Source organism: Aethalodelphis obliquidens, unplaced genomic scaffold, assembly GCF_003676395.1.
Source record: "Aethalodelphis obliquidens isolate GAN/ISIS:26980383/991018 unplaced genomic scaffold, ASM367639v1 scaffold14, whole genome shotgun sequence".
NCBI classification, from domain to species: Eukaryota; Metazoa; Chordata; class Mammalia; order Artiodactyla; family Delphinidae; genus Aethalodelphis; species Aethalodelphis obliquidens.
In genome coordinates, this window is record NW_020837958.1 from 12,745,156 (window position 1) to 12,771,610 (window position 26,455).

General features: G+C 39.2%; 1 protein-coding gene across 6 annotated transcripts in view; it reads right to left on the bottom strand.

The window, feature by feature from the left end:
- TRIM44 (TRIM family member 44) overlaps positions 1 to 26,455 on the bottom strand; it is a 118,773-nt gene that overhangs the window by 39,957 nt on the left and 52,361 nt on the right. For 5 of the 6 annotated variants that reach the window (XR_003434467.1, XR_003434466.1, XR_003434468.1 and 2 more), the window contains exon 4: positions 16,753 to 16,772. Coding sequence is in view for 3 of the 6 variants with exons in the window: in XM_027114994.1 (XP_026970795.1) it covers positions 16,753 to 16,772 (20 nt within the window). In the remaining 3 variants the exon portion in view is untranslated. Of the gene's footprint in view, positions 1 to 4,412; positions 4,708 to 16,752; positions 16,773 to 26,455 lie in introns of those variants that run through there. The other variant, XM_027114995.1, reaches the window with a different exon arrangement.

A 26,455-nucleotide genomic window follows, 5' to 3' on the forward strand; every position in this document is an offset into this window, starting at 1 on the left:
CACTAAATTAAAGTTATCTGAATCCCAGGGAAGGAGCAACTTGACTTACTCATCTAGTCATTGATGGAGAAGTTGGAACAAAGACCTACCTGGGACCAGGAGAGACAATTCCTTCCTAATCTGCTTATGGAGAGCAAAGGGCAAGGAAGGTCCATCCTGCCTGAATCAAGTGATCCAAGAAGCAAAGGAGAAGAAAGATATGGCCATGTTGTTTTTTTTCAATGCAGTGACTGTTACCACATTAACCCTGCACAACAGAGAAGAGAGGCCAAATGACTACCAGACTCTCACCAATCAGACAAGTTACTCCTCTTCCCAAGGGAAGGAGTGAGTAAAGGATAAAAGAGAGGCAGAAGCATTCCCTTGAGAGGGAGGAAGAGTGGCAGAAATTTCTGATTCTGTGCATATGTGGTTTTTGGATTCACAACAAACTCAAGGAGAAAGTGACCTACGAGCAAAGGCAAAGAGGAAAGGCACACAACCCAATGGGCTGAGACAAATGCAAACTGGAGTCATTATAACATCTTTCTCTCTAAGTCAACCTTCCCTCCCATTAGCATCACTCCCAGTAGTCTGTGGTCTCCTAAAACAAAGACTCCAGAGTCTTAGCGCCAGAGAGGGATAGAGCTAGAGGGAACCTCAGAGGTCACATCAAATTCAGGTCTTTCATTTTATAAATGTTAAACTCAAGCCCAGAAGGTTCAATGACTTGCCTGAGTTTATATAACTAAGTAGCAGCAAAGCAAGGCTTGAAGCCAGCGCTCTTGATTTAGATCCTTCTCTTTTATTTCTCAAATACAGCCACTCACTAAGTCCTCTCCAGTCCCCAAACCCACGTTTCCCCCACCTATTCTTTTCTCCCCACTGCTACTGTTCTAATCCAAGCCTAGAATCCTAGAACTTCAAGATCTTTCATGTGGATCACAGCAACGATATTCTAATCTTGTGGACCTTCGGGACTCTTCTCTCGATCTGAAGTCATTTCTCACTTGCCTCAAAAGTGATCCCCTGCTCACTGGCGTGGGCTGCACCGTTTTGCCCCTGCTCTTTTCCCCTTGCCAGCATGTCCCATGCAGGGGCTGCTCTTTAGCCTTTGCCTTAGAATGAAGGAGAAGGGAGCAGAGCTGAAGCTGATCCACAGTGGACATGCAGTATGTGAGAGAAGTAAATGTTTGTTGTCACTGAGATTTCAGGGGCACTTACGTACCCATGCAGTTAGAACAGGGCCTTGCTCAAAGAAGGCACTCGGAAGATTTTTTTTTAACTGAATGAATGATCTCACTAATCCTCACAGTAATCTTATTTTAGATACTATTATCATCTTCCTATTGCAGATGAGAAAAGCAAGGCCTAAGGAATTTAAATAGCAGGGCTAGGGTTATATAGCGAGTAGGTGATGAGGCTGGAATTCAGACCCGGAACCTCTGACCCCAAAGCCCATATTCTTTAACCAGTGCATCACACTAATTCTGAGAACTCTTAAAACTGCTGGAGTCTAAAATACACATTCAGTTTTTAATTACGTATTATCTTAAAGCTGTCTGATTATTTCATATACTATATCATGCCTTGATATCCACAGGGAATTGATTCCAGGATGCCCCTCAGATACCAGAATCCATGATGTGCAAGTCCTTTATTTATATATAATGGGGTAGTACACACATATAATCTTCTGACTATCCTTTGCCATTTCCCCCTGGTTGCAGGCAAAGATTCCCTCCTAAAGACTTCTTTACTGACTGATGATGGTTGATTCAGGACAAGAGCTCACCCTTTTTACTTCCAGTTCTCAAGGAGTCAGAAGGCTGGCTTGAGCACTCCTCACCTTGACTCAAGAGCTCCAGAGGCAAAGACTGAATTTTAAACAGCTTTCAGGTCTGATGGAGATATAACTTTTGAAGGAGTAGATCACTTCCTTCTTCCCAGATGTCAGCCCTATCACTCAAAGGCAGGGAAGAAGAGAAATGCCTTCTAGAAAGATTGTTTTAAGGGAAGAAAGAGGAAACAGTCAGGCCTCAGTTAGAAAAGCAAGAGTCAGCACAAAAAATCTGTTTATTTTGGGAACTATCTCAGGATGACACATTTGAGTTTGCACCCTGCTTTTCCAGACAGCAAGCAGCCTGCACTACTGCTGGCTCAGACAGGCCGCTGTTCTCCAACCTCATCATGGACAAGGCACACAAGTCTGCAGCTGAAAGGGTGGCCACTGACATGAAAGCACCTCTGCAGCCCATCACTTGCCAAGGACAGGGAAAGAGCACTGCCCAAATCTCTCCACAGTCCTGAGTGCACAGTTTGCCCCATCCAAAGCTCTCACTGCTGCAGCCCTACCCTTCTCAGAAGGCTCAAACAGAGCAGACAGGGCATGTGTGTAGCTTTAAGTGAAAAGAGCAAAGAAACTAGCCTGGAATACTTAAATTAAAACCCTTCATTAGAGCAGGTGTACATGGGTGAACTTTTATTTTTTTAATATTTATTTACTAAATTATCTATCTATCTACCTACCTACCTACCTCAGTGTAAGCCTACAGTAGTGATTTGAGAAGGCAGTAGAGAGAGTTGGCTAAGAATACAGACTCTACAGCCAGATGGCTTTGGTTCAAACCCTGGCGCTCTATCATTTACTGGCTATGTGATCTTGGGCAAATTATTTGGTCTTTCTGTGTTTAATTTTCCTTTCCTGGAAAATGGGGATAGTAACAGCCTCTACCCCTATGGGGCTATTATAAGGATTAAATGAACTCATGAAACGTAACACTCTTAGAAAAGTGCCTGGCACACAGCAAGACCTCAATCAGTGTTCGCTATTATGGCCATGATCATTATTATCTAAAGAAGAGCCAAGGATTCATGAGTCCTGGTCAGTCATTTTCCAAGTCTGGAACACAGCAAAGTACTGCTCATGTATATAGTTATCAAATAGTGTAACAGACTTGCTATGCCTACTACTGAGATAAAGAAAAATCAAGTACAGATGCTGCCATTCAGAAACTCACAGGCTGTTGGTGGATAACAAACGCAGATTCACAAATAACAGCTGCAGGTAAATGACCTGCACAAGGTGACAGACTGAGAATATAATCAAGTGAATCTAAGGTTTTCCTATTCCAAACAAGGGTTCTCTCTACAACTTTGAAAACAGGTTTTGCATAGCTATTTGTTTATTCAAAAATTAACTGAGTCCCTATAATGTTCTAGGCACTAACAGTACAGTGGTGAAAAAGACAAAGCTTTTACCCTCATAACATTTATTTTCTAGTGGGGAAGAAAGAAAATAGTAAGTTAAATATATTTTCATGCAGTGACAAGTATATGCAGAAAACCAAAGCAGGTAAGGAAGGAATGAAGGTCTGAAGAGGCAACATTTCAGCAGAGGCCTAGATAATGTGAGAGAAGGAGCCATGTGAAGATCTGGGGATAAGCATCAGGTGGAAGGGAACCCAAGCACGAAGTCCCTGAAGTAGGAAGGAATGTGACCTCTGTCTGAAGGAGAGTAAGAAAGCTGCATAGCTGGAGTGAGCAGTGGGGTGAGCAGCAGATGTGAGGATGGTGGGAATCTCATCTTGTGTGACTTTATCGGTCCTCCTCTCCCCAGGTTACTCTGAAGCAAGTTCCAGACATGATATAATTCATACTGGAGCATTCTAAATAGAATAATTACATGACTTCCTTTGTATCCTAAAAGATCATTCTAGCATCTATGTGAATAATGGAATGGAGGGGTTACAGTGAGGGGAAGGATGAGTAACAGTGGCAATGAGGGAACGACAGTAGAATTCTTGGAGAGAAATTACGTGGCCCGGACCGGTATAGTGAGGGAGTGGAGGTGAGAAGTCCTTATAGTTGAGGGTAAATCTGACAAAATTTGTTGATTAATTGGATTTGCAATGTGAAGAAAAGAGAGATATTGAGTATGACTCTTAGGTTATTGGCCTGAGACAAGATGATGCCATTTACTGCAAAGGAGAAGTCAAGGTCAGAAGCATGCTGGAGAGGGAGGAGAACGAGTTATGTTTTGAACAAAAGCAGCTATGAGAGCAAAGGCACAGGATGTATAACAAGAAGGCGTCACTCCAAGTCCTGACTCTTGCCACTCCTAGCTCTAGCTGGGCCACGTTGGACAGGTCACTTACTCTCATTCAATTTCCTCATCTATGTAACATGCGGATAGCAAAACCACCTCTCAGGTTTGCTCAAATAAGGAAATGAGATGTCCGTGTACACCCTGTAAATTGTAAAGGTGCTGAATCAAGGGTAATCTTCTTGTTTCCTTTGTTATTGCTGATAAATATTTGTTTAAATGACTCATACATGAACCTCAGGTTACAAACACAATTATGTCTTAACAAATAACATTATGAAAAGACAACTTTATATCACCCAGTTCTGTTTTGCTTGTTTAATGCTTATACTTTCTAAGGGTATAGGGCATCATTTGCATTTCTTATTTGCATACCTTACTATCATTCATGTAGGTTATCGCATTTGATCCTTAATATAGACAGAGTGGGTGCTAGATGACTGATGAGAAAACTGAGGGACAGAGAAGTACTATCAAAGGCCTGACATCCTAGTCTTACTGCCTTCCTCTCTTGGTCTGTAAGTCAGAATACTGCGATCCTGGCGTATAATCCACTTGGCATCAGGGCCTGGTCATATCAGGGAAATTTCTGACACACAGAATGCTGAGCACCTCCATGACCACTGGTAAAAGAAACAAACACAACTACTTAGATGCAGCACTTAACAGTTTGCAAAATACTTTTATATATATTTTTTCTTAGTTCCCCCAACCTGTGGTAGGCATATGATAGCTATTAGATGTAAGAGGCACTGTCATGTAACAGAAGGATACGCCCACTTTATACACTGACTTAAAATAGGAAAAATGATATTTTTCTGTATTGCTTTGTATTTAGTAATGTTCCTCGTCACTGTCTGTTTCAGTCATTCATTCAACCAATATCTGAGGGTCTACTCCATACTAGGCAATGTGCTGGGTGCTTGGTATACACTGGAACTAAAACTTTTTTATTGTTAAAAAATGACACAAATTATGTTATTAAGACGAAAAGAACAAAAAACTTATTTATGATGGCTATTTTATTTTTGAATGGAATCACGGACATCCAAGATCCATTTTCATTTCAATTAAAAAAAAATATCCCAGTGGCCCTCTCTAGACTTTCTTTTGCCAGGAATCTGTACCAGTTTCAATTATTTGTACCTCTGATAGCTACACTCCCATTTGACATAAATTACCTCAATAACAGTAGAGAAATGGTTCAGAAGACCTAGTTTTTTGGAGTACAACAAGATTTCAACCTAAGAGATGTGGACTCTTACTATATATTGCCTTACATTTCTTATACTCTCTTTCTAGATGGCAAATCATCAGCAGTAGGTCTCAACATCTAGTGGACGATGAGCCACATCCATTGAGGAACACTGTTTCTAAAGGATATTTATGTGATAGGGGTTAAAGGATCCTTATGGTCAATAAGTTTGGAAATGCTGGGTTAAACAAAGTAAATAAGTCTCATTATCACAGGACTGCTCGAAGACTTTATTATACCATGGTACTTGTGGAACTCCAAGAGGTGGGTAAACAAGCAGCATTTGCCAGACTTATTGGACCACGGAACCCTAGTTTAAAAGACTAAGTCAACAACTCAATCAGTGTTCAGTCTAATATACCTGGGAAGGCTCTGCACTGGGGGATTTCCATTTATAACTGCACATGACATGCCTCTTTTTAGTAGGGTGCTGATTCTTTAAGCTTGGGGAGAGCTGAGCAGACACAGAACAGATGTATGGCCCTGAAATGTGGAGGAGAGACCAATCACTATATAGTAAGCACCGTGAAAAAAGGGACCGTTTTTGGTTCTGATTTCTATGATAGTTGCAACACCTAGCGCTGCCTGGCACATAGCAGACATTGGAAATAATTTGTTAAATAAATGGCTAAATGGAATGAAACCTACAGAAATGAAAGGAGCTTATGTCAATTTCAGAATGAGTGGCTACATTGTTTTTCTGTCTTCAATGATTTTGATTTACATATCTAGACTCCTAGTCAGTGCTTAATTTATTTTCTTAGAACAAGACTGAGAATTATTCCAACCGCCTTTTGCATCATGACCCTACACTAATCTAATAAGAGAAAGGTTACATTGCTCTTTGTAGATGAACAGCACATTAATGAGATCTTCTTGAAATGATCCCACTTCCATTATGCAGACAAAATTACATTTTCCAGCACAATTATTGTGTCAGTCGAGCTCCCAAATTTTGATATTAATTGTTTCACTTGCAAAGGCAACAACAACTTATTAGTTTGTCAAACCTCTGGAAAATCAAGGGGAAGCTCATAGTTTTAAGTAGTGATTATCAACCTATACTTCTCCTGCATTCTATCTTTTACACATTTTCCTACCAGCCAGAAGAACTAGGCGAGTTTTATTCCCTGTATTAGGTTTTAACAGAAGAAGTAATGGGTTTCTTTAAAATGTGTTTTTAAATTACATACCACTTACATTCCTCAATCCTTACTTGAGACTCTAGACTACAAGTTCTTTGAGGGCATGGACCTTGACTGTTTTGTGGAAAACTGTATTCTGAGCACCAAAGACAATGCCTGGAACAAAGTATGTGATCTGTAAATACTGCTGAATGAGCACCATGCTTCTCCTTTCACTGAGACTCGCTGTTTTAAAGGAAAATCTTCCTCCCTCTCCTTCTCTCTTCCCCCCCTTCTTCCCCCCCCCACCTCTCTCCCCTGCCAACTCTCTCTTTGTCTCTCTCTCATACACACACGTGTACATTACACATACACTCTGGAATACAGGGAGGTCTTGCTACACACTGTGGCATTTTTCCCATGAACAATACATAAAACATGGAAGTTTGGTGAAAATATATCATTAGAGGAGTTTTGGACAGTCACTTTGCATTGTGTAATGTCATCTCCTCTTCTAAGCCTTAACATGCCCTGAGCCACAGAACAAGTTAGGAAGAAATCCTGACTCACACTTATTCATCTGGTCAGAGCTTGAGACACAGGGCTAACCTGTGAACTATGAGTCTGACAGATCTCAAACACATGATAGGACATTCTCCAACACGGCTTATCTAGTAATTTTTATTTTGTAGCTTACATTTATTCTACTAGAAAAAATATTATTTTCCTTTTTATTGTAAACTGTTTAATCTACTTAAGTCTGATATTATTCTAGACTGGGACCACGACTTCCCCATAGAGTAGTAGAGGTTTTATTTTAAAAACGCAAATCAATAGGATAACAGGACTCAGTATATTGACTTAGTAGCTCTGTTACCTTGGGCAAAGTGCTGAACATGTCTAAGTCTGATATGAGAATAATAACAGCACTGTCCTCCTAGGTGGCTGTAAGGCTTAAATGAGATAGATGATCCATGCGGAATGCTTAGCTTACGTTCACTATTGCAATCTCTGAGGGGTTGATAGACTACTAGCCGTGATGATCAAGGACCTAAACAAGTTCATCATCTCTGCAAGTCTTCTTTTTATTTTCTTTCCAATATGCCACTCTCCCCTCATTCCATCCACAGAAGCAGAAACTCACAATGGGTAGGCCTTGTGGATCCTGTTTTACCTCCAAGCGTGAATTCTTCCTGCAGAGTTTGGATAGCGCTTCTGGCTCGGTAATGTCATTTAGGGTAGTCATTTATCTGGTCCCCTGCATTTCTTTTTACAGCGTATGTAACTTCCTCTTTCTTTATTTGGTTCCTTAAAGAGTCTTGATTGGCTGGGAACTCGACCCTTCATTTTCATTTATCAAAAATTCCTAACCAGAGGGGATGAGTGCTGAATCCCAGGGGCATGCTGGGCTGGAGCATCTGTGCCTGGCCTTTTTATCTATGCAGCTGGCTGGTAATTGCTAAGTTTTCCCTTCTGAAACAATTATCCCCCCATTTCTCTCCCCACCTCCACCCCACCCCCAGTTAATTATCAGTTCTAGAATTAAACTGCTTGCCTCTCCTGCTGTTGTCATGACAACAGTTGGCCTGCACCTGCCACTGGGTGAACAGTGGCTCTTTCAGAAGAGGTGATGGCAGTTGCCCGCTCCACAAAAGCCAGGGAGCAAACTAACGTTTACCTGTCTGGGGAGAGAAGTTCCTATTCATTCCACCTTAGGCATTTTCCTGGCAAGTTCCACCTCAACTTCTGTCTCATACAAACTGCTTGTTGGCACTCAATAAAGAAAATGAAAAAAATTTTTCTGATAAAAATGCCAAATCCCTGTTGGCTTGTCACAATTCCATCCATTAACTTTACTTATTCCCAGCCAAGATGTTGGAAGATGTGAATCTTCCATCTCCTGAGAAAGGCAGGGTAGTGTGGTGGTTGAAGGCACGGAATTTTAAGCCTGACAGATCTGGGTTCTAATCCTGGCTGACTTACTTTCTAACTGTGTGACCACGGCTTAGTCACTTAACTTCTTATAATATCAATTTCCTCATCTGTAAAAAGAAAATGAGAATAACTATATTTAACAGGTTTTTTAAGCTTTGAAATAATATACATAGGTCTAGCTCCTATTTTATGTTCGACACATAAGCAGGTATCACTATTAGAGCTGTTTAGCTGCTAGCCCTGAACAACCCTGAAAGTCAGGGCAAAGTTGGCAGCTTGGTCAGTTTTAACTGGTTCTTGTCTGAGTGGCAATACCTGCGAGATGGAATAAGACTGCACACTGCCCCACAGCATCTGGACCAAGATGCATCTGGCAGCCAGGGACAGCTGAGAAATGCTTCTTTGCCTACCTTCTCTGTAATTCTGTCAGCCCCTCCCTCTCTGTACAGTTTTTCTCATGCTCAATCTCACTTCCCTTTAAACAGAATTGATAGAACCAGAGGGGAAGGAGACATGTACTCACCAAGGAAACAAAATGCTTTTCTGTTTTACAACCACATTACAACCTACAGGGAACAACTGGTAGTGGTGCTAAGGAGTGGGGGAATGAGGCACTTATGTAAGAAAGTGTTTTTCTTCCCTAAAACGTCTGCTTGTGGCTAAAGAAGTATTTTTTTTATGACCCTATAACCACTCATAGTAGGTCCTAGGTCCAAACAGGACAGGCCCTTGAATATTGGTCCTTGGCAAAGACCTCACCATTTAGGGTACCCCAGTTTTATCACAGCCTTTGGATACCTTTCTCAATGTTCTGAAACTACCTTCTTGCAGTTCTAATTTTAAAGAAACCTGCACTCAATGACTGTAAACTTCATACCGTCTTGAAAAGAAAAAAGAAAAAACCTAAAACAAAACAAAAAAACACACCCGCTTCTGCTCCCAACATCTGGTACAGACACGTGCTGTGGGTTTCCGGGTAAAGAGGTGAATGCAGTTCAGCCACATGGAACTTACAAAAAAAGGAAGGCTCCTTGGAAGTTATTGGGGAAATGGAATTATTCACCTCTTGCCTGCCTCTCACTGACAGAAAGTGAGAAGATGCTAGAGACCAGCACGTTTCTCCTAAAATGAAAAAGACACCACTAACAACATTTTGCCGTGGCTGCCACAGGTGAGGGAGGGCATAACCAATGACATCAAATTTAGTTATTCTTAAGACACAGACTGGAGTTTTTTGACTTCCTAAAATCTATTATGCTTAGTGCCAGTCCAAAATGGCTACGAAGATAAACCAGGAAGAAGAGAACTAGGCTCCAACCAGGCTCTTCAGCACCAGATCTAACTCAGGGACAAATGTGACATCAATTTAGTTCTTTGACTAGTTTCTAAGAAATATCTGTAGACTTAAATCTATTTGGAAAATGTTGGTGCTTTAGTATTCCTTATCTCCATCAATTTAGAAGGAACTGGGTATCTACTCTCCAAATTTGATTGTAAGTTAGAGGAAGGCTGGAGCTGTCAAAACAAGGTATAAATAAGATAAAAATCAAACAATTTCCTTTTATAATTACTTTATCCCAGTTGCTTGCTTTTCCATATAAAAGAAGAAACCCAAAAGGAGAACACTTTTAATGCTTCATAAAATACTTGTCCTTTAAGTATAGTAAAATGTGCTGCTTGATGGAGAAACTGAGGCACAGAGAAAGCAAACAATTTACACATAACTCATGAGATGTGACTACCGGAAGAGATCCGTAAGATTCAAAAGTCCATCCATTTCTTCTATGAATAGGACCATGCTGTAGTCAAGCGGTAAAGCCTAACAGGAAACGGTACAAACCTTTTGGTGCCTCAAATGACACACAAGACCCTGTACAAGGGAGACTCAGCCTCCCTCGTCTCATCCCCTGCCAACAGTCCAGTCATGTAGCTCCTCACCATTCCCCATATAGCACATGCGTTTTCATTCCTCTGAGCCTTTAGAAATGCTGATCTCTGTGCTTGTATGGCCTTCCTACCCTTTGCATCTGCAAAACCCTACCCCTACACCCATCCTTCAAAGTCCAGCACAAATGCTATCTTTTCTGATTCTCTATCCTGAGTTAGTTGTATCCTATTCTACATCCAACATATTTATTATAGAGAATCTTTATACTGTAGTGGTTAAGAGCCCACATTCTCAAGTCAGCCTACTTGAATTTGAATACTGGCTCTACCACTTTTTAGCTGAGTGACCTCGTTAGTGTATGTATAACCTCTCTGCAACTCAGTTTTCTCATTTGGCTGAGAAATGAAGATAATGTATTAGCCACTTGTTAGGACTGTTGTGAGAAATAAAAAATGTTTAAAATACTTTGTGGTACATGGTTGGCAATCAATAAATGCTTCCTTATAGTAATTTATAATTATAATAATAATTATTATATTGTACTTAAATGTGAAATTAAAATTGTTTACTTAGTTCTCTCATTTGAACTAGATTTTGATATCTTTAAATGCAGGGACAAAGTCTTTTTCATCTTCGTATCTCTGAGGCCTAGCATGGGGCCTGGCAACACAGTAGACAATTGAAAATGAATGAAAAAATTCCTCTGCAATTTTTCTTGCTAAAGAGATTAGGAAACAGAGCTCCTAGAGGTAAATGTTATCCTGATAAGCTCTGAGGTCAAAGACATAAACAAGGTTAGCCTGTCAAGCATCATAACTACATATTGGATGGCAAACAAAAGTTGATTAGCATAAAACCACACCATGAAAAGTGACATCCAGGTCTCTTCCCACTGGGCCTTTTTTCTTAGCATTATGAAGCCAGAAAAGGCAGGCAGGTGTATGTCAGAATACAGGCTGCTCCTAGCTGGCATTTCCACTGTGAGGCAGATGAAATAAACTAGAGGTACCTCAGCTGACTTTTCCAGCTGTGAATGGATTCTCTGGTTATAGGCCAATATGCACAAAATAAAATAAAGTTGTGACTCTCGCAGGTAAATATCTGAAAATCAATTACTTTCAGAAGAAGGCTTGCTTTTATTATAGATAGGTGGTACAATGCATAGCATGGCTTCATCCTTCATCTGGGTGAGTAGAGGATAAATAATTCATATCAGCAGAGGAAAACAAAGTCAGCTCAGGCTCCATAAGAGGGAAATGTGACACCTAAGAGACTCTCTGTACTGAAGACAAACTTAGATGTTGGAACCCCACTTCTGGATAACACACAGCCCTGACAGTTCCACTCTATGTCACAGGTATCAGAGACATTTTCTTTGGCTTCCAGCTAGGTTCTTCTGAAATGGAGATAATGTAAAAACAAAACCATACATTTGCAATCGGAGGACAAAAGAAACCTAAGCATATCACTGACTTAGACCCCTCTTATCTCTACAAACTAAGTCATCAGGAAGAGAAATGTCATATCTAAGAACATACGTATGATTGCTATTTTAGAGGGGGGAAAAAAGAGTACCTAGTATATAGCCCCAAGAAAATGTTTAAAGAAACAAAATTGAGAAATGTACAAAAAATCTACCAAATTACAGAACCTATAAGCAGATTCTTTTCATTTCATATTTAATATATGACTGTATGCCTCCACATATTTAATATATGACTGTATTCCTCGACTGTATTTATATCCCAAAAAACTGGGTGCAGAGTGGGGGAAAGAAAGGCTAGTATTTACAGGGAAGTAAAAACAGACTACAAAGAAGCAAGGAGGTTAAAGGACTTGCCCAAGGTCACACCGTTGGTCCCAGGTAAACCAAGGATAGAAGGTAGGTCTGCTGACTCTCCTTGAGCTCCTATTCCTTCAGAACTCATTGCCCATTTGATCAGAGAATCAGCATGGGTCAGATTCACACTGATCTCAGCAGGAGCTTTTTGCCTGAATAAGAGCCAGCTCTAAAGATGAAAAGTTCTACCAAAATCTTAAGTATGGCTGTTACTGTTAAAAAGCCTTTTTCTTCTTAGTTAAAAAAAATTCACAGAAAATCTCAATCGCAAATCAAAATTTAAAACAGACCTTGCTCCTCTGTCCTCTGAGCACAAGAGTTTAAGGGTCCTTCCCTCTCTGACTTCCTTCCACTACACAACAGCTCTAAGGCAGCAGAGCCCACTGCCACCCCCTCTCCGTGAACATACATTACTTCTCAGCAGGCTTCGGCAGGAGCACAGAAGGAGCCAATCTGCGAGGGCGCAAACACAACATCTCCCATAATAGCACGAGGAGACAGAAAATTGCTGCCAAAAGTGTAAACTGCTTTTTTTTTGCTTGGAAAAAAAGAATCACTCTGGGCTTCAAAGACACCCTCTTCAAAGGTGACTCTACAGTGGTTAATATCCACGTTCCACATATTAGGACTTTTGCTCCTCCATACGCTCCAAGAAACCTTGTCATCTGCACGACTGTATCATAGGTGTGAAGAGCAACTACTGGATGGAGGGGCAACTGGCAGCTAATTCTGCAGGGTCAAAGGAAGGCTTGCTTACCTGTTCCCCCGGGAGTCTAAAAGCACCCCTTTTGCTGCTGACCCTCAGGGGACACTGTGTGAGGATGAGATGAAGAAATATCCCCTCATAATGACAGAGGCTAAGGAGAGGAGAGGTAGCGTGCAGCAAACAGACGCCATCATTTCAGCGTCAAAGCCAGAAGAACTCCTAGGTGAGAGGAACAAGACCAAAGTGATGCGCTGACAAGTGGGCGTGAATCCTCTTATTCATTCAGGGTCACAGAGAGAAGTGTGCTGGCCTCTCAGAGACAGGTGGTTGAAGGCATGAGCTCTGAAGCCAGACTAGATTCAAGTCCTAGCTCTGCTTCTACTAGCTGTGTGATCTAGGGCAAGTTAATCTTTCTGGGCATTCATTTCCTCATTTTACAAGTAGAATAATAACTACATCATTAGCTTTACATGAGGGTTAAAAGAGAATATATATAAAACACTGTACGTAGTAAAACTTAAACAGTAGCTTTGCCTATTATTGTTGTTAATTATAGGACAAATACACAATAAAAATCAGAACAAGGCACAGACATGACCAAAAGCACAAATACTTGGCCACCTCACGTCAAACAGCTTGGGAAGTCAAAACTGAAAACAAAAAAAAAAGGCAGGGAGACTCTAGCTGGTAGAATGGAGAAAAATACAGATCTATTATAGACAAATAATTTTCAAAAGGACAGGAATTTTCCTTTGTTCTGACCACCATGGAGAGCGGCCGGAATTCAATTCTCCCTGGACTTCTGTGCAGACAGCAGGGAAGTGGCTGTGTGGAAAGAATACTAGCAAAGGAGACACAGGCATGAAAATCCAAGCAGACCTGGAACGCAGGGTCTCCAGATTCATTTCTCTTCCATCCCCTGTGCAGGCAGACCCACACTCCTGTCTTCCTTACACATCAAACTCTCATTTAACACCATCAGCAATACAAAAGCCTTTGGAACAAAACTCTGGCTTACTGAGACAGTAAAGTGAATATCATAAATGAGAGAAATTTCAGATCAAAGGCAATCTGCCCTGAAGTGTTATTGGAAGAAACTGAGCCAAATGGTAGTTCAGCACAAACTGAATGGAACCAACAAGTATGAACTTAAAGGGTAAAAGGAAAATTTGACTCATCTTTCCTCTTTCTGCCAAATTGGAACATGATTTTTTTCAAGTGCTCATTTTACCAATAAAGTCCCAGTCCAAGAGAATCCCTACTGACATCCAAGGCAGCCTGGCTCGAGGGAGACAGCGTGACATCTTGGTTGCTAGTAAAGAAACTCTATACTTCACCACAATCTTGTCAAAATGACAAGAAGGAATCTGCAATTAAACTCTGAAGCCAGTGTCTCACACTGAATAGTATCTTTGAAGGGAGTTAATCTCTTCACAAGGTCCCTGTATTCTTCTAATCAACATGACTCTGGCATGTAGCCATAAAGACAAGATGAACGTGTCCATCCTTATCAGGCTCTCCCAAGACAGAAATGCCATTTCTATCCTGTGGAGTCTGCTCCCTACATCTGCTAAGGTGTTTTCTTTATACTGGTCTTGTTTGAACTCTCTTTCTGAGGAAGAAAAGGTCTAGGGCTCTGCTTGGTCTGGATTTTAAGGAGCTGGAGCTAGAGCTAGTTTTGAGCGAAGAGGCAGAGTGCCAAGGAGATAATTTAAAGAGTTTATCTAAACCAAAGGTCTGTGTAAAATGGTGAGAACTTGGTCAATAGCTAGAGAAGATGTTGATATAAGCTCCCATCACTAGCCTAATCTAACTAGTCTCCCAGGCTCTGACCCACCTCCAATTCATTTTCCATCCTGCAGGCAGAGGAGACTTCCTAAATGCAAATCTACTCAGGTTAATCCATGTTTTAAATTATTTAATGCCCTCCCAACACTCTGCGGGAGAGAGCTCAGATACCTGAAGGAGGCCTGTAAGGCCCTCAGTGATCTGGACTCTGCTTTCTTTCCTCCGCTCTTCTCTTGTCTGGAGCTATTACACAAGTTGTTTCCTATCCATAGGACAGCTCTATCTCTGCCTCTCCTTTGTCTGCCTTCTCATCCTTCAGACCTCCGTTTACACATAACCTTTTCTGGTGAGCTTCCCTTCCTAAAGCAGCCTAAACTTCACTTAATCATAGTACTTCCCCCAAAGTAGAAGTGCCCAGTTATATGCCTGTCTCTCCTACTAGACTTAGGATCCACAAGGCAGGGACCATGTCTGTCTTAATTTTCATTATATGCCCAGTATATAGCACAGGGCCTATACACTGGGTCATGAGAAAGGGAGGAAGGGAGGAAAGAAATGAACCACAACATAAAGGGAGCCTGTTCCTGAGAATGGGGGGAGGATGGAATTTAAAGGGATTCCCTGAAGCTCTGCAGGTTTAAAGCGGGATGCCTGTAGCTTTAGCCACAGAGGACAAGGAACAAGATCTAGGCTGAGAACTACAGTTCTCAAGGGAAGGAAGCAGCAGGAGATGAAGATGTGGAATAACATTTGGCACTAAGAGAGAGGCTCAGGATGTGGGGAGGGAGAAAGGAAAAAGAAGAAACTGTATTTGTTGATTTGTAAATAAAACCAAAGGGCCAAATCCTGGCTCCAGTAAGGTAACCTTGGACAACTCATTAAGCTTCTTTCAATGAGAAGCTTGAATTAGATAAGTGATTTTCTTTTTTTTTTTTTTTTGCGGTACACAGGCCTCTCACTGTTGTGGCCTCTCCCGTTGCGGAGCACAGGCTCCGGACGCGCAGGCTCAGTGGCCATGGCTCACGGGCCCAGCCGCTCCGCAGCATGTGGGATCTTCCCGGACCGGGTCACGAACCCGCGTCCCCTGCATCGGCAGGCGGACTCTCAACTACTGCGCCACCAGGGAAGCCCTAGATAAGTGATTTTCAAACTGAGTTCTCAGGAACCCTAGGTTTCTGCAGCAGCCCCTCAGGGTCTATTGGAAGGAAGAGAGAAGTTTCACCAGTAGATGTGGCCCCAACTTTAACCAAACAAAAAAAATGTTTTGCATACATTGGAGTTCTACTTAAAGCCCATTTGAAAAAAAGGTGTTTCTACTAAAACTAAAGTTTGAATAGCTGTGGCCTGGATGAATGTTCTGATACCTCCCAGACTTAACAGTCCTGGATCCTACATGACAGAGGGGACCCAACTGGACACTGCATTTTACTTTGTACAAATGCCCCTTGATTGTGTTCACAGCATAGCTATAGCATTTCCTAGAGCTTGTTCTCACTGCCTGAGCAGAAAGACAGCAAAGGTAAGTAAACTAAAGTCCAGGTTCACTACAAGCCTGAGGCAATGATAAAATGCACTTTTAAATTTCATGTGGTGAAACAGAAGCACAAAGAAACATTTTTTTTTTTTCCTAAACAAAGTTTTGTATACCTATGACCTCAGATTCACTGTATAGGTGTGTCTTGAGTCAGACCCAAAGATGTTACAGGTCAGAAATAAAGAATATTAAAACCAGAGTCCACTAAAAGAAAAAAAAAAAAGGCAATCCAATTCTAATCAAGAAAGAACAATGCAAAAGTTTACCTATTCAGTCTACCTGATACCTAATTACCATTCAAATATAGTACCTACTTGTCTCAACAAGGTATTCTGAAGGTGCTACAGAATAAAGCAAAGTTACTGTCATTACATACTTTAAAGACTATCTTTATCTGAAGGTTACAGACAGGAAATGGCATAGATGGGGAGGGAGATGGGAATCTTACAAAATAAGATCTTCAAAGCCCTGGAATAAGATGGAGATCCCTTTTCTGTGCTGTTCCTTGGCTGGTCATATTTCACGGGGCATTAGAAGGCCACAAATGTCACTCTACTTCAAGTCTGAGAACAGACAAACAACAATGATGTGATCTTACCTGGGTCCTTCCTCGTCGCCCTGAAAGAAAGAGAAAGAAACAGCATAAGAAATCAGGATCAGTAGAGACTGATTTAGATTTCTTTCTTTTCCCTCTTCCCTCCCAACCCGAAAGCAAGGCTTGTACATTTATTGTAACAGAGACAAGCCAGTAGACATCTAAGGGCTAAGACAAGGGCTAATATAACCCAATGTTCAAACCGCCCAGCAGAGATGAACTAATAATTTGCCCTTGTAAGCAGAGAAGTGAATGCATAGACCTAGGAGGCCTAAATAATAGCCTTGCCTTTTTATTTGTATGGCTGGCACTATTTAGTTCTGAGCAAACTGACAGCCCAAAATAGCAGCAGGTCTTAAGCAAAAGCTGACCAGCTCCAAAAGCATCAAGCTGTTTCCCTAAAAGACTCACCTCTGCCTTGGCCTAGCATTTTTTTCCTCCAAACAAGAACGCAGAAAAACTCTAATGTAGAGCACACTATGGTGCAAAAGGCTCCGAACTGGGACTCAGGAAATTGGAATTCTACTCCAAGCTCCATTATTTATTAGCTATGTGCTCTTGGGCAAGCCGATTAATTAATTAATCTGGACCTTGGTCTTCTCCTTTGTAAAAGGACAGTTCTGACATTTGATGATCCACATCATTCTTCAGCCAAACAATGACTTTTTTCTTTTTCTCATTCACTCTTTACAAAAACAATGTGTGAGGGCAATTTTACCAGGTACTGTATTCTGTGAGCCTAACTTTATCAGTGATCACAGCAGATTTCTTTGAGCCTCTTTTTCGGACCAAACCAGATTTTTCAAATGACACTCAAGCCTTTTCCAAGGGACCTCACTCATCCTTTTGGGGACAGAGCATCTTTTACATCCTCCTCTTTAGTCATTCAGGATTGGTTTCAATAGACTGTATCTCCTAGTTGGAGATAACTCCCCAGACAACTTATTTGATTGATGGATGGACTGATTGGATGATTCTATAGGTAAGGTATAAAGGAGAATGAGCTCTGGAGTCAGACACTGGATTCAAATCTTGACTCCATTATTGCTTGTTGTGTTACCCTGGTCAAATTATTTTGCCTCTCTTAACTACAGTTTTCTAATTTGTAAAATAGGGGTAAAAATTGTCCCTATAACACAGGATGAGTATGAGGATTAAGTGAAATAATGTGTACAAACGTCAAGCACAGTGCCTAAGATACAGAATGCACTTAATAAAGGTTATTATCAATATCACTAACAATTCAGTATGATTCATTAAGAAGCTATTACATGCGGGTGCTGAGGGTAAAAGATAAAAAACCCATAATGATCTATCCTTCTAGGAGCTCCCATTCCGGAGCAGGGGAAACAGACAGAAAATGAACTATGACTAAATGTCTTAAGGGTGCTACCAAAGACATAAACTGAATGCTGAGGAAGTGCTAAACACTGCCTCTCCTGGAGAAGGAGGAGAAGGCTTTACAGAGAAGGTGACATATATACTGTCACTTGAGGGATAAGCAGGATTTTCCCAGGCCAACAGAAGATAAATGGGAAGAGCACTGGAGTAGCAAGAGCAAAGGCACAGCAGTTTAAAAAAATGTAGGTTTGAGGAATTCTGAGTTCTGTGAAACTAGAGTACGGGGATGTATACGTGTGTGTCTTGGGCAGGGGATGTGGAGGTGGCAGTGGTGTGGGGCTGAGGGGCTGGGAATGCAACAGAGGTAAGGGAGATTGCCAGGGCACAGGCCTATAAAGGGCCCTGGCAGCCAAGAAGGTGATTTGTAACAGATTATATTCAGTACACCGGAGGTTGGATAAAAAAGGCATTTTTAGCAGACTGTTAAGAATTTGCAGTATTGGTAAGGGCGCTAATCATCTAATGAAAGAGAAGCGGGGCAAGTGGTGGAAGGAGGGGACATAAACCTCTGCAGTTTACTAGACTGGCATGTCTCATGGGAACTATAATCTAGTGAGAAAAATTCATATAATTTAAATTTAATATGAGTTACATTAACTATCAATGACATAATTAAACCTCAACACAATTTTTAAATTATCTTTGGATTTTAAAACATAATTATCTAGGAGAACTGTATGGAAAAAAGTATCCGAACCTTCTTCCATGATTTACAGCAAGTCCTCACAATCACATATCTTGGTACAATGGTTAAGAGACAGGCTTTCTGAGTTAGAGAAACATGGCTTCAAATTCTGGTTCGTCAATTCCAACAGTGAAGCTTTTGGCAATTTACTTAACTTTCCCAAGGTTCAGTTTCCTCATCTACACATGGAAATCCTAATTCTTACCTGACAGGGTGGCTATATGGATTAAAATAAGTGAGAAAATATGTATAAAACATTACGTAAGTGTCTAGCATAAGTGTTCAACAAATGGTGGTCATTACTGTACTTCCCTGAAATGTTAATTAATAACATTTCTAGGGAGAGTGGGGAAAAACAGAGAAGATGGAATACAAGACTTTGCTTTACATTCATCCATTTCTGCTGCTTATAGGTAAGTGGTTATTTTCAAGAATAATAATCACTATCACAAAGCATGGGGAAAACCAGGGTGAGAGTTTCACTTATGAAGAAATGAATGAAAGAATATACACACATATAATTATAAGGCAATTCTGAACAGGTCAGCAGACATTCAGAGGATTGCTAATCTTGCTTGTAAAAGGTGTGCCCATACTCTCCTCACTACCTGAAATGCACATCCCTATTCTGAGATCCTAGTTAATTCCCATCCATCCTTTAAGGTCAAGCCTCACTCGGAAAATTTTCCTGACAGATTGAGTGGAGTAACCCTACTCTGTCCTCCACATCTGTATAGGTCACATTTCTGGGCTAGTTCTTAAAGCAGAAAACTGACAATGATAGAACCATACAGTGTCTCCCTCTTTGGATTTCAGCTCCTTGAGAATAGAAACTGTATATTGTTCATCTCTTTATTCTCTACACCTAGCACAGCACAAGGCATATAGTAAATAATTATTCAAGAGAGGAAAGAAGAGAGGGCAAGATATAAATAGGATTTAAGATTAATTTCTACCCCCATTACGAGTAAATTCTGATTTCAGAGAGTATTAGAACTGAAAGTCTGTTAAACAACAACTTCCATTTCAATGACTTGTTAGATTAAGCAATGATCCCAGCTCCCTCTGTAAAATACCCTGAATGCTCTTGGCTGTTAGGTTACACTCTATCTAGTACAACCTTCCATTTCTACTTCCACCAATAAAAATGTATGTTCACCAAGAATCAAACAAGTTTGCTCCTAAGCCTGCTTATATCAATGGAACTTGTAATTATGATGACATGTTCTACTAAATAACAAAAAATGAGTGTAAGAGATAACTGTTGCTCCATGAGTTGTTGCTTCCATGAAAATTAAGTTGAATGCTTCCAAAGCAGTCAATAAAGATGAATTACTTAACAACTGCTGTCAATTTTGATGTAGGTGAGACACATGCAAAATATTAGAAAATATAAAGTATAAAAGTCTAACACCTCACACTGGTCAGAATGACCATCATTAAAAAGTCTACAAATAATAAATGCTGAAGAAGGTGTGGAGAAGAGGGAATCCTCCTACATTGTTGGTGGGGATATAAATTGGTACAGCCACTATGGAGAACAGTATGGACGTTCCCTAAAAAACTAAAAATAGAGTTACTATATGATCTAACAAACCCACTCCTGGGCATACATCCAGAAAAGATGAAAATATTAATTCGAAAAGATATATGCACTCCAATGTTCACAGCAACACTATTTACAATAGCCAAGACATGGAAGCAACCTAAGTGTCCATCAACAGATAAATGGATAAAGAAGATGTGGCATATATACACACACACACACACACACACACACACACAATGGACTATCACTCAGCCATAAAAAGAAAGAAATAATGCCATTTGCAGCAACATGGATGGACTTAGAGATTATCATACTAAGTGAAGTAAGTCAGACAGAGAAAGCCAAATATCATATGATATCATTTATATGTGGAACCTAAAAAAATGATACAAATGAACTTATTTACAAAACAGAAACGAACTCACAGACATAGAAAACAAACTTATGGTTACTAAAGGGGAAAGCGGTGGGGAGGGATAAATTAGGAGTTTGGGATTAACAGATATACAGTACTAATATATAAAATAAACAAGGACTGACTGTAGCGCTCAGGGAACTATATTCAATACCTTGTAATAACCTGTAACGGAAAAGAATCTGAAAAAGAATATAACTGAACACTTCGCTATACATCTGAAACTACCACAACATTGTAAATCAACTATACTTCAATTTTTAAAATGGCATTTAAAAAGTCTAGGATTCTACATTCCACTTTCTTCAAATGTTATCCTCCTCACTTATAGAGAGACTGAAATTGGACCTTACAAATGATAGAGCATGGGTATGGTTAATGCCAGAAATATGACACTCCACTCCAAACAGCAAACCCATATTCTCGAAGAAAAGACCCTGACTTGGAATCAAAGAAATATACAGATCTTTATTTCAAGTTTAAAATAAATGTTTAGGGTATTCATGTATCATTTTTAATGGTTAAACTAACTTCTTCTAAGATTATCTCACTGCAGCTCAGTACTCTTCTCTCAAAACTAGACAAAAGATGGAAATTCTCATGACATGCAAGTAAAAATAAAGACACATTTTTAAAATACTTGACTTTGGCAAAGAGTTTTATAAAAGATATAACTAAATTCAGGCAAAAAATGAGAGATTTTAAAAACTGGTGATAAAAATACACACTGATATAATTGTTCTATGGACAGTTTATAAATAGCACAAGCCTAAAAATGTACATACCTTTGACTCAATAATTACTTATGATTTATAAACTAAAACATTCACTACAATGTTATAAATGACAATAAGAAGTTGGAAATAACTTAAAATGAGGTAAAAGTCTAATTTGTATCACTGGTTCAGGGTTCGAACATTATGTTTATGAAGGATTTCTAATAATATGAAGAAAACTGAAAATATGACATTAAGAAAAAAATGGCATGAGGATGAAGGTGTTAACTAACTTTACTGGGGTAATCATTTTGCAATATATACACGTATCAAATCATCACATTGTACACCTTAAACTTACATATGTTATATGTCAACAATATCTCAATAAAGCTGGGGAAACACATACACACACACACCCAATTAAAAAATAGAAAAAATATAACAACCAATGATAACCATCAAGTTAGTGTGTTATATTTATTTTCTGCTGTGTCTAAGAGTTCTAAACGTTTTATAGTGATTAAAAAAGAAATAACTTTAGTTATTTGAAGAGGGGAAAGACCACATCTTATTGAAGAGAAGAAAGACCACAGGACATAGAACTGGTATTGAAACTCTTCCCCTACCCTATATTCTATAAGATGACCAAAAAAGATTTATTTAAAATGCATTTAAAAAAAAAAATGTCACCAGGAAACCTTGTAATCTTTGGACTCCTTCAACCAGAAACTCTGTGATTCTACTTGACCTAATAAAATTCATCTATCCTGAAGGTTTCTTAAAACAGATACACTGTGTTAATGTTCTGATTTTAGAATAATCTGCATGAATCAAAGGCAAATAGCACTTGGGCAGGTGGGATATCTAGACGCATTGTTTTTATCAGTTTTATTGAGGTATAATACCATAAAATTACCTGTTTTAAGTGTATATAAATAACTTTAAGTAAATTTAGAGTTATGCAACTATTATTACAAACTTGCTTAAAAACTATATATACACACACACACACACAAACACACAGATATGAAATTATCTTTTTTTCCTTCTTCATTTCTTTAAAAGCATATAGCTTTAAGCTAAAATTATAACTGTCTTGCAGTGTTTATAACATATGTAGATTATATACATGTGACAACTATAACATAAAGGATATGGAAAGAGGGTCAGTTGGTCTATACAATTTCAAGCTATCTACATTTTATGTGAAGAGGTTCAATATTAATTTTAAGTAGGCTGAAAATTTAAGGATCTATATTATAATCCTTATGGAAACCACTAAAAAATAATGCAAAGTAACAGAGCTAAAAGGCCAATGGATATATAACAATGGAATTCAAATAAATGTTTCAAAAATCCAAAAGAAAGCAGGAAAAGACAATGAGAGAAACAAAAACAGAAGAACAAACAGAAAACAAATTGTAAAATGGCAGACCTAAATTTAACCATATTAAGAATAACATTAAATGTTAATGGACATTACACTTGAATTAAAAGGCAGAGATTATCAGAATGGATAAATGACTAAGACCCAGCTATAGGCTGTCTGTCAGAGACATAATTTAACAATACAGACAGACTGAAAGCAAATGGATGGAAAGAGATAAACCACAAAAACAGTAGATTGGCTCTACTAACATTAGATAAAACTGTTATCAAGACAAAGAGTATTATCAGAGAAAAAGGGAATGTTCATAATGATTAAAGGGTTGGTTCATCAGGAAGATGTAACAATCATAAATATGTATTTGCTTAATGATAGCACTTCAAAATATCTAAAGAAAAGCTGACAGAATTAAAGAAAGGAATAGATAAACCCTAATCATACTTGGAAATTAAACATCCCTCTCTCAGCAGTTGATAGAACTAGACACAAAAATCAGTAAAAACATATATCATCTGAACACTTAATTGGTATTTAGTAGAACACTACCTCAAACTACAGAATACATATTCTTTTCAGGTGCACATATGCATTCACCAAGACCATATGCTGGGCCATAAAGCAAGTCTCAGTTAAGTGTTAGAAGACGGAAATCATTCAGAATAGGTTCTCTGATCACAACGGAACTAAATTAGAAATGAGTAACAATAAGATAATGTAGGAAAATCACTAATATTTAGAAACTAAACAATATACTCCTAAATAATCAATGAGCAAAAAGAAGAAATCACATGGTAAATGAAAAAATATTTCAAGTTGAACGATAATGAAAACACAACATAACCAAAGTTGTATGATTCAACTACAGCAGCAATTAGAGGGAAATGTACTGCTCTAAAAGTTTACATAAAAGAAGAAAGTAGTAAAATCTGTGATCTATGAAGCTAGATAAAAAAACAAGGTAGGGCTTCCCTCATGGCGCAGTGGTTAAGAATCCGCCTGCCAATGCAGGGGACACGGGTTCAAGCCCTGCTCTGGGAAGATCCCACATGCCGTGGAGCAACCAAGCCTGTACACCACAACTACTGAGCCCGTGCCCTAGAGCCCAAGTGCCACAACTACTGAAGCCTGCACGCCTAGAGCCCATGCTCTGCAACAAGAGAAGCCACCCAGTGAGAAGCCCGCGCACCACAATGAAGAGTAGCCCCCACTCACTGCAACTACAGAAAAGCCCACGCACAGCAACAAAGACCCAACACAGCCAAAAAAAAAAAAAAAAAGTACAGATGATAACAAGTTAATTCTTAAACAAAAACAAAAAAAAAGGTAAACTCAAGATAAGTAAAAAAAAATAGAAAACGAAGAGTAAAATTAACAAATCGAAAAGTTAATTCTTTAAAAAGACCAATAAAGTTAATAAAATACAGGTTAGGCTGATCAAGGAGAAAAGGGGGAAGATCACAAATTATCAGTAACGGAAATGAAAGATGGCTATAGACACATCAGAGGCTACAGACAGTTAAAAAATGATATGAAAATACTATAAACAACTTTATACTAGAAACTAAAACAACTTAGATGAAAACAACAAATTCCTTGAAAATTACAGCTAATACAAATTTTGAAAATTTTAAGTCAATATAAAATGAAAAAATTTGACTAGTTCTATATTAAATAAACTGAATTGGTTATCAAAAACCTTCACATAAACTCCAGGACAGATTGTTTTGCTGGTAAATTCTATCGAATATTTAAGGAAGAAATAACATCAATCTTACATAAACTCTTACAGAAAACAGATGAGGAGGAAATACTTCTCAGTTTGTTTTCTGAGGCCAGCATAATCCTAATACCTGACAATCCTAAAGCCTGACAATTACATTATAAAAATACAAATTTACAAATGAATATCCCTCTTTGAACACAGACATAAAAATCTCTAACAAGATATTAATGAATTGAACCCAGATAATACATTAATGATCAAGTGGGAGTTTATCTCAGGAATGAAACGTTGATTTAACATTGTAAAATTAACCAATGTAATCAACCATCACAACAGAATAATGGAGAAAACCCACTTAATCATTTCAATGGCTACAGAAAAAAATCTTACATATACCACGTTCATTTGAATTACTCTTCCCCATATCTAATGTGTCATTCCTCTCTGGCTACTCTGCTTTCAAGATTTTTTATTTGTCCTTAGTTTTTGGAAGTTTAACTTTGATGTGTCTGGGTATGGATTTCTTAGATTTATCTCACTTGGGTTCACTCAGCTTCTTAAATCTCTAGGTTTATGTTTTTCAACCAAATTTTAGGAGTATTGAGCCATTATTTCTTGAATTTTTTTTAGCTCTGTATTCCTTTTCCTCCCCTTACTGTACAAGTGACATGTATGTTAGATCTTTCTTTATTGTCCCATAGGTCCCTGAGACTCAATTCAATTATTTTTCAATCTTTTTTTTTGATTGTTCAGATTGGATGTCTATTGATCTGTCTTCAAATTCACTGATTCTTTCCTCTGTCATTTCCAATTTGCCATTGAGTCAGTCCAGTGAAATTTTTATGTCAGTCACTATTTTGCAGTTCTAAAATTTCATCTGGTCTTTCTTTATATCTTCTATTTCTTTGCTGATTTTTAAAATTTTTCATTTGTTGCCAGTTTGTTATTGATTATTGAGACATTTTTATAATAGTGACTTTAAAATCCTTGTCTGATAATTCCAAATACTATGTCACCCTATGTAGGTGTTGGCATCTACTGATTTTCTTTCTCATTAGAGTTGAGATTTCATTGGTTCTTGGTATGATGAGTAACTATGGACTGTATCCTGGACATTATAAGACCTGGTTCCTATTTAAATCTTCTATTCTAGCAGGTAGTCAACCTATTTAGGTCAGAACACAGGTCCTAGACCACTTTTGTGGCTTATGGTTCAAATGTCAATTGAGTTTATAAAGCTTCTGCAGTGCCATTCTGGTCACCTCCCTCAGGTGACAGTGCTCCAGTGGAGACTCTATAGTCTCCACTAGTGTTAGCTCAGGAGGAGGAACGGCACAAACTCATCACTACACAGTAAAAGGGGATGGTATGAATCCACCCACTGACTCAGTTGGGGAGGGGCTTTACCTAGTTAATGCAGGGGTGGAAGGGAGGAGTTAAAGCTCCATCCACAGTCCCCATAAGGGTGGGCTGTTATTCCCTTCCTATTACTGTGGGGGAGGGGTATAAGTCAGAGTCCCACCTTCAGGCTCCATGGGAGGTGGGCGCCATTCACTTCTGAGAGGGGCAGGTAGAAGTTAGACTTTTACCTAAAGGCTCCATGGAGAAAAAAGTGACACCTCATTGCTATAGGTGAGGGTATAAAATAAGACTCCACTACTGTGGTGCCAATTGGGGCTGGGAAGGGATTCACTGCCAGAATATGCAGGTATTATTAAAAGGTTTCTCTTCAGCTGAACTGCCCTTTTCCCAGTCCTTTGGCTAGAGAGCAGGTTTTTCTTGGAGATGTTCTTTTTGCCTATGCTCATTAGCATTTCCAGTTTGCAG